This window comes from Balaenoptera borealis (assembly GCF_965194805.1).
Source record: "Balaenoptera borealis genome assembly, chromosome: 1".
NCBI lineage: Eukaryota > Metazoa > Chordata > Mammalia > Artiodactyla > Balaenopteridae > Balaenoptera > Balaenoptera borealis.
In genome coordinates this window covers 148,414,477-148,427,110 of record NC_138860.1, presented here as the reverse complement: position 1 = coordinate 148,427,110, position 12,634 = coordinate 148,414,477, and the positions used below count along the sequence as shown (strand labels likewise).

Genomic DNA, 12,634 nt, shown 5'->3' with positions numbered 1-12,634 from the left:
ACTTGTAACCATCCAGCAGCCCCAGGCGTGAGATGGCCGTTTGGGGGACAGGCTCTCATGCTATTTCAGGAAACATGTCCTGAGCACCCCCCACCTCACCCCCTGCCACAGGTGAAGCTGAAGCAGATCACGCTGCGGACCGAGGAGGAGAAGACAGAGCACAGCGTGGCAGCCGAGCGCCGGCGCATGCGGCTGGTCTACACAGACACCATCAAGGACCTCCTGGCCAACTGCGTCATTCAGGATGGTGAGCGCTGTGCGTGGGGAGGGCAGCCCATGTCCTGCATGGCCCCCTCTGTCCTGGGCCCTCACTGAGCAGAGGGAGGAAGGGAGTCTCCTTGGGATGTCCGCCCACAGGTGGCCTCAGGCCTGGATGGCCCTCTTGCCTCAAGGTTCCTTCGGGGAAAAGGGAGCGTTTGGACTTCTCACCCAGCTCCCAGGAGCCATGAAGATGGAGCTGGGACATACAGAAAACACTTTTAATCCGCTAAATGCATTTGGGTGTCTAGGAGTCAAGGTATTTGGGAAGGTAGTGTTGAGCTTGGCCTTGAAACCCTAGGGCTTTTCAAAAAACAAATAGATAGGTAGCTAGGTAGGTAGGTAGATAGAGATAGGTGTAGGCATAGAGATAGAGTAAAAAGCAAGACTCTCTTCTACCCCAGAACCAAGGCTCCCTCCAGAGGCAGCTACTGCTCGTCATTTGGGGGCATCTTTCCAGAAGTATTCTCTGCATATTTAAGCATACTACCTACCAGTTTGCCCTCTCTTTTTACCCAAAAGTAAACATACAGTACATACTGTTCTGTATCTTGCTCCTTTCCCCTTAAAAGCATATCTTGGAGAGTGTCCTATACCAGCACACAAAGGTCTACTTTGGACTGGGAGGATTTTGACAGGTGGAGAGGTGAGGCAGGGTTTTCTGACAGAGGGCACAGGCTGGGCAAAGGCCTAGAGGGGTGACCTTGGATTTGTTCACTGATGTCCAGAACACTAGAATGCAGAGTCATCCTTGAAACCTAAAGGAAGCAATTTTAGGACCAACCAAGGGTAGTTCAGCTGCCCAGAGTGGAGAGAGAGCAGGCAGAAGTAGCAAACACCAGTGAAGGCAGTGAGCTGTGCTCTGAATTCTGTGTGCTGTTATTTATGCTGGGCCCGGAGGCCGTGGCTGGGCAGGCCCAGCTCTTCCTACAGTTGTCAAGGCCTGCTGGAACCATCCATCCCACTGCAGCCCCTGCAGATCCCTCCTGTCTTGACAGCCCTTCTACCCAGGCGTCAGTCCAAATGCCTGAGCCTGGCATCCGGGCCCTTGGCTGACCACTCAGCCTCATCTGGTGCTGTCCCTTTACTTGCCCTCAGCTCCAGCTAAGCCAAGGCCTCGTTGCTCCCTGTGACTGTCCTGCCTGTCTGGTCTCCAGAACTTGGCTCAGGCCTTCAACCTCCCCTCCTCCCTGCCTGTGGCATCTCTGAGCAGCCTGCAAGCCGGGTGAAAGGCTACCTCTTTCACAGGCCTTCCCTGATGAGCTCTCTCCCCGCGGGAGATGGGAGATGCACGGCACCTCCTGGGTGCTGAATAAATAAAAGAATCTGTGTGGGGTGGACTGGTGGGCATGGGGGTCCTGGGCTGCCCATGGGGAGGGTCTGCCCTTGGGAATTTTCTCACCTCCCCGCCTCCCTCCCTCTTTGCCTCTCTGGTCAGATCTGGAGAGCAGAGACTGTAGCCACATGGTGCCAGCCGAGAAGACCCGAGTGGAGAGTGTGGAGCTGGTCCTGCCCCCACACGCCAATCACCAAGGCAATACTTTCGGGGGCCAGATCATGGCCTGGATGGAGAACGTGGCCACCATTGCAGCCAGGTGAGGGCAGTGCCCTGCCTGTGCCTCCCCTCCTTTCTCCTCCTCCTTCCCTCGGCCAGCTCCCTCTGCGGGAGAAACCCCAGCTTGGTACTGGCATTCAAGGCTTCAGAAGCTTGGCTGTTCTTTCAGGGTAACCTGGGGCCTTCAGACCCAGAGAACCAGAGAGGAATGATTTTCTGTGAGCTCACCATTCCTTCCGTGGTTCCCATCATGGCATGGGAAATACCAAGCCCCCTGGCTGGCACCAGGGCCTCCCCTTGCCCTGGCCCTGCTCGCTTGCTTCCTGGATCTTAACACTTCTTGCAAATATAGCCATTTGCCTTTCCCCTTCCCATCCTCCACGCTCCCATCCCCTATGCTCCCATCCCCTGCCTTCACTCCTGGCTGACTTCCCACCATGCCAACTCCAGTCTTCTTTGTCTGCTAAAATCCTGCCCATCTCCTCCATGAAGCCTCTTTGACTGTTCCCTTCTCCCTAGAGGTGGAAATAATTACTTCCTTTTCCTATAACCTCTGTGCCTGTCCGGATCTTGTTCTGCTCCAAGTATCAGGGCTTTTTTTTATAGTTATGATAACTGACATTCACTAACTGACACTCTCATACCTCCATGACTTTGTACTTGCTGTTCGCTCTGCCATGAGTGCCCTCCCCAACCCACGTTCTCCTCAGCCAGGCAAATTCTTCCTCACCCTTTAGAGACCAGCTCCAATGGCCCCTCCTCTGTGTTTAACCTGTGGACACAGTACATAAGCAATGCTATTTTGGGCAGCCCAGGCTATGAGAGTAATAAGATCTCAGAGGAGGGTCAGAGTGTGGATAGTCAGGGAAGGCTTTCTGGAGGAGGAGTACTTCATCTGGGCCTTGAATGACAAGTAGCATTGGGTAAGGCGAGGGCTTCCAGATAGTAGGAACAGCAGGTGCTAGGGTGTAAAAGTTAGAAGGAAAAGGTTTACCGCGAGCCCTGCCCTTTCCTATGTCACCTCAAATTCAGCTTTTTTCCAGCTACGCACGTAGTCCTCAGTATTCTAAGCTGTGATATTGGACTTTAGTTCTCTTCCTCTGGGCAGAGCTGTCACTGGGTTGGGTGGGAGTGGGTGGGCCAGAGGGTGGTACATGTGGTTCTGGGCTTGGTCTGGGGATGGGGGCAGCAGGAGAAGGCTGGCCCAAGCCAGTGGCTGAAGCACTGGAGGCATTTGTCCTGTCCCCCTGACCCCCCCACCTCTTCCAGCCGGCTGTGCCGTGCCCACCCTACGCTGAAGGCCATTGAGATGTTCCACTTCCGGGGCCCATCCCAGGTTGGGGACCGCCTGGTGCTGAAGGCCATCGTGAACAACGCTTTCAAGCACAGGTGTGGGGCTGGGATGGGTGAGATGGGGCCTCTTGGGGTTGAGGGCTCTTCCTGACCTAAGAAGGGACCTTACCACAAAACTGCAGGAACCGTTTCCCCTGTAGTTGAGGTCTATGAGATCTGAACTCTGCCTGGCTGCTGGGTCCCTTTACCATCACCAAGATTCAGCTCTGATGTTCCTTCTCTGGCCTCCTGAGCCCTGTGCCTGCCGCCGTCACAGGTCACGCCATGTGCCTGGGGTGTCTCTGTCTCTCTCCCCGGCTCCTGTCTCTGGTCTTGCCACGCTGTGGATGCTCAGGTCACAGGGCCACCTCTTGCCAGTGTTCCCTTGTTTATCAAACCCTTTCCCACCCTTTTCCTAAAACAGCAGTTAGTTCCCAGAGCCCTTACCTTTGGAATGAATTCTGATACCCCCATGAAAGCTTTTTGGTGATTTCAAAGATTTGGTCATTTTCAATGATAGCGTAGTTGTTAAAAGTGAGGGATCTGGAGCTAGGCTGCCTGGGTTCAAATTTGGTTCACGGCTTATCAGCTGTGTGACTTTGGGCAAGTTACTTAACCCCTCTGAGTCTCAGTTCTTTCACTTGTGAAATGGGGCTCACCACAACTACCTCATAGTTGTGAGGATTCAATGAGGGGTTACTAGTAGAATGCCAGAGAAAACTTTCAGTGAAGGTCAGCCATTCCTGCTGCTTATTATTATTTTTAAAATTATTATTATTATTTTACTATTCAGTCTGACTAGCACACATTCTACTGTCATGCAGGGGGAAAGCCCTGAACTAGGAGCTGTGAGGCCTGGTTTCTAGTGCAGAATTCTCTTCCTGACTGTTGTGTGACCTTGGGCAAGTTAGTGCCCTGTTCTAGGTCTTGATTTCCCCATCTGCATAATGTCCACATTCTGGGATCATAGACCTTCCTAAGTGAGGGGGAATGGAGGTGGCTGCTATTTTATAATTCATAAAGACAGTCGGAGATACAGAAACAGCAGCAACGGAGCTGTCAGGAGCACGGCTACGGCTATTAAAGTGCTGGTGAATAGGTGTATGATGAACATGTTCTCAAATTAGGCTCTGCCCCTCCACCTCCTTTTTTATGTCTTTCCATCACCCTTTGCAGCTTACGTGACGTATTTTATATAGATGTTTGTTGCCCCATCCCCTATCTGTTAGCCCATGAGGACCTGGACTGGACCGGTTTTTTCATTTCTGTGACCCCAGTGACAAGCACGGGGCCAGGGGTGCAGTGGGCACTCTGTAAACATTGTTGAAAGGGAACAGTTCTGGGTTTCCTGCCCATCGGACTCTGATCTGGGCTGTGGGAGGAACTGCAGGAGTACGTGTGTGCATCTGTGCATGTGTGCGCGTGCGTTGGGGAGGGGGTGGCCTCGGGAAGGTCTGTCCAGCTGAGACCAGCCCTCCATCCCCCTCAGCATGGAGGTGGGCGTGTGTGTGGAGGCCTACCGCCAGGAGGCCGAGACCCAGCGGCGGCACATCAACAGCGCCTTCATGACCTTTGTGGTCCTGGATGCAGATAACCAGCCTCAGATGCTGCCCTGGATTCGGCCCCAGCCTGGGGTGAGTGCCCCACTGCCAGCCCCCCCTCCCTCTCTGCCCAGGGTGATAGGACTGGGGAGTGGACCCAGCTCTGTCCTTCTGCTGGGGCATAGCCAGCCCCGAGTGCCCTGGTCTAACCTGCCCCCGGGGATGCTCCCTGTGCAAGGAAGGCACCCTGGGCTTCCTGGAAGAACTCAGACCGCGTGCCGGGCGTTAAGAGGCATTCATGAGCCTGCAGAGCTGTAAGAGCACTGGCTTTGGGGTCAGAGGTGGGTTGGAACCCGACCTTGGCCACGTTCTAGCGGGTGCCCTCTGCGAGCTTTCACTCCCCATCTGTAAAGAGGGTGTATCTGCAGTTCCTGCCTCGCAGGGCTGTTGGGGAGATACTGACCTTGCTGCGGGCTGAGTAAGTGGCGACTGCTCTGACCACGGTGGCAGGGGAGCAAAAAGCCTAGGAATGAGAGTCAGGGACCTGGGTTCAAGGCTGGCTCTAAACAATGTTCCCTTGTGCCTCCTTTGGGCCGGGCTCGGGCTTGCTTCTGCGGAGCCAGGGAGTGACCTTGGAGAGGTTGCCCCTTCTCTCCAGGAAGGTCACCCACCCTGCCCGCCCACCTCACAAGACTGAGCATGGGCTGTGAAGACCCCCGCTCCAGAGCTGGGCGTTGGGCAGTCAAGATGGGTGGTGGCCGGAGGAGCAGGGAGCCTGGCAGGCGGTGGGACAGTGGACAGTCCACGAGGCCCTTTCAGGCCTTTGCCACTTAATGTTCACGAGTGGGGAGACATTAGAAGTAGTGGTTCAGAGGGTGGGCTCTGGGTCAGGCCATGTGGGTTCTGTTCCTGGCCCCACTCCTTAGCCCTGTGACCTTGGCTGAGCCACTTAGCCTTTCCGTGCCTCAGTTTCCTCCTCTGTAAAATGGGGATAGTACTGGGAGTTCCCTGGTGGCCTAGTGGTTAGGATTCTGGGCTTTCACTGCCGTGGCCCGGGTTCAGTCCCTGGTGGGGGAAGTGAGATCCTGCAAGCCGCACGGTGCAGGCAATTAAAATAATAAAATGAAATGAAATGAAATAAAATAATTGGGGACAGTACTAGTGCCAACCTCAGAGGGTTGTCGTAATGCTTAGATGCAGCTTTGCATGGAAGACACTTCAGAAGCATGCCTGCCCATAGCAAGTGCTCAATAAATGTGGGTTCTTAGCGTTGTAAGTGCCCTTTGGGGATCCCCTTTTACGGAGGAGGAAGCAGGTACAGTGAGGGCAGGTGGTGTACCCAAAGTCACTCAGGGAGGCTCAGGGGAAGCTGGGGCTGGAGCTCAGTGACCGGGCACTGTCCTGTGCAGGCTGCCCCAGTGAGATCTGAACTTCACTTTAGGGCTGCAGGGAGGGTCTCCTTGGGCCCTTTGGGGAAGGGGGCAGGCAGTAATGGGGGTGGGGGCAAGCTGTTTGTCCCTCCTGCACCACAGTCTGTCTCTGCTCCTCTCCCCAGGATGGCGAACGGCGGTACCGAGAGGCCAGTGCCAGGAAGAAGATCCGCCTGGACAGGAAAGTGGGGGCCGGGCAGTGGGAGTGGACACGGCTCTAGGGCTTCCCTGTCTGCTCCCTGGCCCTGGGAACTTGTGCTTCTTCGGTGCTGCCCCTGGGCTAGGCCTTTACATCCAGGCAGCCTCTGGTCTTGGCCTCATGACACAGTGGTCTTACTGGCCCCTTGTACAGGCGAGGACACTGAGGACAGAGGGATTAGGTGGCCACGGGCACTCAGATAGGAATGATGGGCAGAATGAGAATTTGAACCTGGCCAGGTGTGGCCAATTTTACTTCCTGTGTTCCTCCCATTGACTCTGATGCCCGTTTGGCAGATGAAGAAAGAAAGACTCTGAGAGGAGATGCAATTGCTTAAAAAGCAAATCCAGGTGTGAATGACTCTGCTGTGAAAGCACTTTACAAACTTGAAAGGGCTGTCAACGCACCAGGATTCACCAACCGATGTTAATATGTGCATAAATGGAGGGTTTACCATATGCCAAGCACTGTTCTCCCTGTGATGACCCTATGAGGAGGCAGGTGTGACCACTGATCCCATTTTACAGCTGAGGACACTGAGGCATAAGGGTGAAGTCGCTTTAGCCAGAGTGAAGTCGCTCAGCAAGGGTGTTGGGGACCTGCACCTTTCCCCCAGCCCGTCCCCGCCTCTGAGTGTGTATGTCCTCAGCTGCTGTTTTCTGTGTGCCCATCCAGTCTCCCTGGCCAGACAGGAGTCTCTCCCACGCCGCTGGGCTGAGCACAGGGCCTGGCACACAGTAAGCCAGCAGCGAAGTCTGTGGGCTCCCAAGGGACCAAGGTTGTTGTCTTCCCTCTCTCCCAGGAAGTACATCGTGTCCTGTAAGCAGGCGGAGATGCCCCTCTCTGTCCCCTGGGACCCTAGCAACCAGGTAAGGCCTTCTGCTCTGAGCGGACCGTTCTCAGGCCTGTCGGGATCCCTGATCCTCCCCTCTTGTGAGCGGGTTTGGAGGTAGGCCCGGAGGGGATGGGATACTGCTGCCGCAAGACTGGCACAGGTAGCCAAGGGCTTTCCTGTGTCCCCTTGCTTGGCAGGAGGGAGCTGGGGCCCCAAGAGGAGTAGGCGTCTGCCAAGCCCCGACCTCCTTTCCCAAAGCCAAGGGCTCCTTCCTTCACGTCCAGTTTCCTCTCCCCGCCCCAGCGCAGCCCGGCACGGAGCCCCCGAGGAAGGCGGAAGTTGAGGCTTCTCTGTGTGCTCTGTCCAGGTGTACCTGAGCTACAACAACGTCTCCTCCCTGAAGATGCTCGTGGCCAGGGACAACTGGGTGCTGTCCTCAGAGATCAGCCAGGTAGCTGACCCCACCCTCCCAACTGTCCTTCCTCCTCGGAGCCACCAGAGGCGGCTGACCACGAGCCACAAAAATCCTCTCAAAGCACTCCAGTCAAAGGGAGATTCCCTAAAAGGAGCTGGATGAGGTCATGAAACCAGCCCAGTTATAGAAGCAAACCTGCCCCCCCAGGGCCTGGAGTGGGGGTCCCCCACTCCGTATCCTCTCCTGCCCACCCACCTTCTTGCCTCCCATTTCATCCTCCCCCACTGCGTCCTCCCTCTCTCTGCTCCTTCTACAGTGAGGCGCTGCTGGGATGGGGGCCTGGGGCAAGTGCAGGCTGAGGGAGGACTTGAGCTCTGCCACTTTTGCCTGTGACTTTAGGGGGCTGGATGGGCACCTGGCTCTGAGGATTCATTCTGTTGTTGTGTCGGCCCCTGCTTCTTTATCTTCTTTTAAAATTTTTTTTCCACATTTAAAAAATTGGGGTATAATTTACATGTAGTAAAATTTCCCCTTTTTAGTGTACAATTCTACTAGTTTGGAAAACACATAAAGTTACAGAATCACTACCATAATCAAGATACAGAACATTTCCATAATCCCCCCAGTTTCTCTCATTCCCCATTGTGGTCAAGCCTCTTCCCACCCCCAACCCCAGGAGAACACAGATCAGTTTTCTGTCCCTTTAGTTTTGTCTATTTTGAGAATGTCCAATACGGGGAGTCATACAGTATATAACCTTTCAATCTGACTGCTTTCTCTTGGCACAAGGCCTTCACTCGTGTTGAGTGCTTGTTTGAGTTTGTTCCATTTCATAGTGAGTACCATTCCATCCTGGGCTTATGCATGCAGTCACTGCTCCTTCAGACACCTTCCCATCCACTAGGGCTGAATCTCCCATTTTCATGGGAATGCGACCGAGGCTCAGAGAGGTTGAGTCGCTTGCTCACAGTTACACAGCAATCAGTCGCAGCCCTGAGCTTCCAGCCCCGGTCCCCAGCATAGGCTGAGGAGGAGGCGCGGGAACGAGGCTGCCCTCTGGCCCATGCAGGTCCGCCTGTACACTCTAGAGGAGGACAAGTTCCTCTCCTTCCACATGGAGATGCTGGTGCACGTGGACGCCGCCCAGGCCTTCCTGCTGCTCTCAGACCTCCGTCGGAGGCCCGAATGGGACAAGCACTACCGGTGAGGGCAGCGGGGTGGGGCGGGGAGGTGGGCCCTCAGGTGTCTCCTCCTGAGCCTTCCCCCCACTGTGCTCAGCCCCTGCCGGCCTTTAGCAGGCAGGATGGGGGTGGGGCACTTGGTTATGTGTTAGGTGAGCGTCAGAGTCAAGGGTAGTCTGAGCCCTCAGGGAAGAGAGTGAGCCTGGAATTGGAGTCGGGGGCCTGGGTTTAAGTCTTGTTCCTGGCCTAACTAACTGTGTGACCATGGACAAATCATGTCTTTTCTGGGCCTCAGTTTCCCTCCTCTTAAAATGGGTACTTGAGGTGTGGGTTGTAGATTTGCACCCAGGGATAGATGAGTGATTTTCAAAGCATGTTCTGTGGAGTTCTGCCTTCCCAGAGGGGGCTCAGGGACTGCTTGGAGTGGTAGTTGGAAGTGGAGGGGGTGGGTGGGAACCCCTCGGGTGGGAACCCCTCCCAGACTCAGGGTAACTCAGAGAACGGCCAATTTGCTGAATTTACCAAGTTTGCCAGTTCTTCGTATGGATATGTACATGAATGTATATGAATGTTATTTTTTAATGTAGTGAGTTACTGAATATAAATGTTATTTCTATAAATGCATTTGTTCCCCAAATTTATTGATTCTCCATGTAAGTTTTTGCTTAGGAAAATAGCCAGAATTTCAGTGTTTAATATGGGAATGTTAAAGTTGAAACTGGTATTTTTTCAAATCCCTTTCAAGTCATTTTCTGTTATGCCAACACCCTCCTTTGGGGGTTATTTGATCATTTCTCCAATGGCTTATTAAGAGGAGCCTATATTCCTGAGTGTATCCATAAGGAGGATCTGTGTATCCGGAAATTCAGTAAGCAGGTCATTTGGTGAGTTGATGTTTGACAAATTGGCCTTCCCCTACCTTCCCCCATCTCTGTTCACCAAAGTAGGCCTGCTTGTAGCTGTTCACACACAGGCTTTCTGCATAAGGTTTCTTTGCAAAAAAGGGCTGCGTTGCTTTAAAAAGCCCTGGTCTAGGTTGGCCCCAGGCCTGCTGGCCATGCCATCCTGGAAGCCTGAGAGGTGATTTGGTGGTGGATGTTGGGGAGAAGGGGTTGGGCATGTGGTAGGAAGGCTTCTTGGAGGAAGCGGGCTGGTGTGGGCCTTGAAGGCCCAATCAGATCTTGATGCTTGATGGGATTGGGGGGCGTGTCCTGAGGGGAAGGGAGGCCCTAGCAGCTTTCCTCCACCCTGCCCACAGCTGCCTTGTTCCTGAGGCAGCTTCCAGGGTAGGTGGGAGAGCAGGGAAAAGATGGCAGGTCTGGACATGGCTGTGCGTGTCTCTGCGTGGATGTCCTTTTGTGTGTGTGCGTGTTGGTGTAAGCCTACGTGTGTCTACCTGGGCACATGCGTGCAGTGTGCCCGGGCCTGAGGGGCACAGCTCTGGCGCCCAACAGCCCAAGCACGTCCCACACCTGCTTCCTTATTAGCTCTGTGGCCGAAGGTGAGTTATTTCTCTGAGTCTCAGCCCCCTCATCTATAAAATGGGGATACTAAGAGTACCAACTGCATGGGCTGACGTGGGGTTAAGTGAAATAGGACCCATAACGCTCTTAGAACAGTGTCTGGCACACAGTGGGCGCTCACTAAATATTCAGTACAACTACTAAAGCATCATACATCTGTGTAGTGTGTGTGCATTGGTGGGTGTCTATCTGTGTATGTGTGCACATGTGTGCCCACGGGTGTGTGTTCATTTGCTTGTGTTTGTGTCTGTGTGCCCGTGTGTGTGTTTATCTTGCCAGCCTTTTCTGCCCTCCTGTGGTCCCTGCTGAGCAGTGTTGGGGGTGAAATATCCCCCAAGCATCTGCTCAGGGCAGCTGAAGCACGGGAGGGCCTGGGTCAGACCTGCTCTCACACGAGGAGCTGGTGTGACGCCCGTGGGTTTTGTACAGGAGCGTGGAGCTAGTGCAGCAGGTGGACGAGGATGATGCCATCTACCACATCGTCAGCCCCGCCCTCGGCGGTGACCCCAAGCCCCAGGATTTTGTGATCCTGGCCTCTCGGCGGAAGCCTTGTGACAACAGGTGAGTGCCTGCCTTCTGGGGTGGGAGGTGGGCAGGGCTCATCTTCCTCCCCAGGGAGGGGACAGCAGCCTAGAGTCAGCCCTCTGCTTCCTACTGGCCGCAGTGGTCTTACTGTGGGTAGGATGGAGGACATGGGGATGCACGGCCCCTCTAGTCACTCATGCTCTAAAGCGGGGTGGTCTCTGTCCCTGGGGTAGAGAGGGCGCCTTGCCCCAGGCCACAGACGGGCCAGTTCTCACATGGCCAACTCCTTGGCCTCAGGCCTCTGAAGGCCCTGTGTTGGCTGAAGGGTGGTGAGGCTGTCAGCTGTGCCATGGTGGGGATGCCGGAGAGACGGCATCACTTCTGCTAGAAACAGGCAAAAAGATGAAGCACAAAAACCCCAAAGTGCAACACTGCTTCCTGAGTGTCTGCAGTGGAGGGGCTTTTCCAGAAAGTCCACGGTGCAGTCACGCTGGCTCCTGGTGAGTTCAGAGCTGCTAACCCACAGGCATCTCCTCTTTCCAGCTTGGCCCAGAGCCAGGCTCTGTGTGCCTCAGACTCTGGGTCAGTGCCAGAGGAGGGCTCTGGAACCAGGCCCTCACCCTCTCCTGTGTCCCCTCCACACCCTTCCTCCATTCCAGGGACCCCTATGTCATTGCGATGAGGTCAGTTACGCTGCCCACGCACCTTGAGACCTCGGAGTACAGGCGTGGGGAGACCATCTGCTCAGGCTTCTGCTTCTGGCACGAGGGGGACCAGTTGACCAAGGTGAGGCTGGGTGTCTCCCTTCCCCCTCCCACCCAGATTCACCCCAAAGCCACACCTGTGTCCAGAGCTCAGCACTGTCCAGCTCAGACAGTTCCAGACCCAGGCTCCCCTGCCCGTCAGCAGTCTCTCTCTTCCAGCTCAGGAGAGCCTAAGCGTGTCAGGCGCTGAAAATGAGCCTTCATTAAGACCTAATCTGTGCTAAGTCCGAGGCCACTGCAGGGTCTTGGAAAAAGCACTGGACACAGAGGGCAGAAGCCCTGGGCTCTGATCTAAAATTCTATCTCCTCATTTACTTACTGTCTAGGAAGGCTTTATATGGCTCTCAGGGCCCATAAAACTCAGCAGGGCAGTCAGTGTTAACTAAAGCGTAGGGGAGAAGGCTGAGGGTGGCTGGGCTGGGGATACGCATTGCCCCTTCCTCAGCTCACAGTGGCTCGGAGACTCCCCCCAGGCAGGGACTTGGACAGTGCTAGCTAACTTAATACATCTAAACTGACGAGCTCCTCAGGGCAATCCTTGGGCTTATTCTAACTTGCGTATGGCCCTAGAGCACCTTCATTTAAAAGGGATTCCGTGCTGGGCTCTGGAGACCCAGCCCCGGTCCTCCAGGGCCTCCTGGCTGACAGGGGAGACACGTGATGACAGTAGTGTGTGGTGACAGAGGGAAGCCAGGGTTGTCAGCACCCGGGGTGGGGGTGAGGGGTCGGGGGAGACCAGCTGGAGGAGGTCACACCTGCCAGTCACGCAGTCTTCTAAGGCCCCAGGTGCTGGCTGGTATTTGCTGCCTTCCTAGCAGGTGACAAGGCTGCCTTCCGCCCGCCTCATGTCCACTCAACTCCCACCCCTCCCACTGCCCAGCCTCCCTGAGTGTGGCTTCCCATCCTGCAGGTGTCCTACTATAACCAGGCCACCCCAGGCTTTCTCAAGTACGTGACCACCAATGTGACTGGCCTCTCCTCTGAGTTCTACACCACCTTCAAGGCTTGTGAGCAGTTCCTCTTGGACAACCGGAACGATCTGGCCCCCAGCCTCCAGACCCTCTAGGCATCTTCAG

At 54.9% G+C, this 12,634-nt stretch overlaps 1 protein-coding gene across 7 annotated transcripts in view; it reads left to right on the top strand.

Annotated features, from left to right (window-relative positions):
• ACOT11 (acyl-CoA thioesterase 11) overlaps positions 1-12,634 on the top strand; it is a 58,572-nt gene that overhangs the window by 37,341 nt on the left and 8,597 nt on the right. For 4 of the 7 annotated variants that reach the window (XM_082357068.1, XM_082357069.1, XM_082357072.1 and 1 more), the window contains exons 6-15: positions 112-247; positions 1,697-1,853; positions 3,083-3,202; positions 4,635-4,779; positions 6,242-6,301; positions 7,122-7,184; positions 7,518-7,601; positions 8,635-8,768; positions 10,699-10,830; positions 11,454-11,580. In XM_082357068.1, coding sequence (XP_082213194.1) covers positions 112-247; positions 1,697-1,853; positions 3,083-3,202; positions 4,635-4,779; positions 6,242-6,301; positions 7,122-7,184; positions 7,518-7,601; positions 8,635-8,768; positions 10,699-10,830; positions 11,454-11,580 — 1,158 coding nt within the window. Of the gene's footprint in view, positions 1-111; positions 248-1,696; positions 1,854-3,082; positions 3,203-4,634; positions 4,780-6,241; positions 6,302-7,121; positions 7,185-7,517; positions 7,602-8,634; positions 8,769-10,698; positions 10,831-11,453; positions 11,581-12,468; positions 12,631-12,634 lie in introns of those variants that run through there. The other 3 variants (XM_082357074.1, XM_082357070.1, XM_082357071.1) reach the window with 3 other exon arrangements.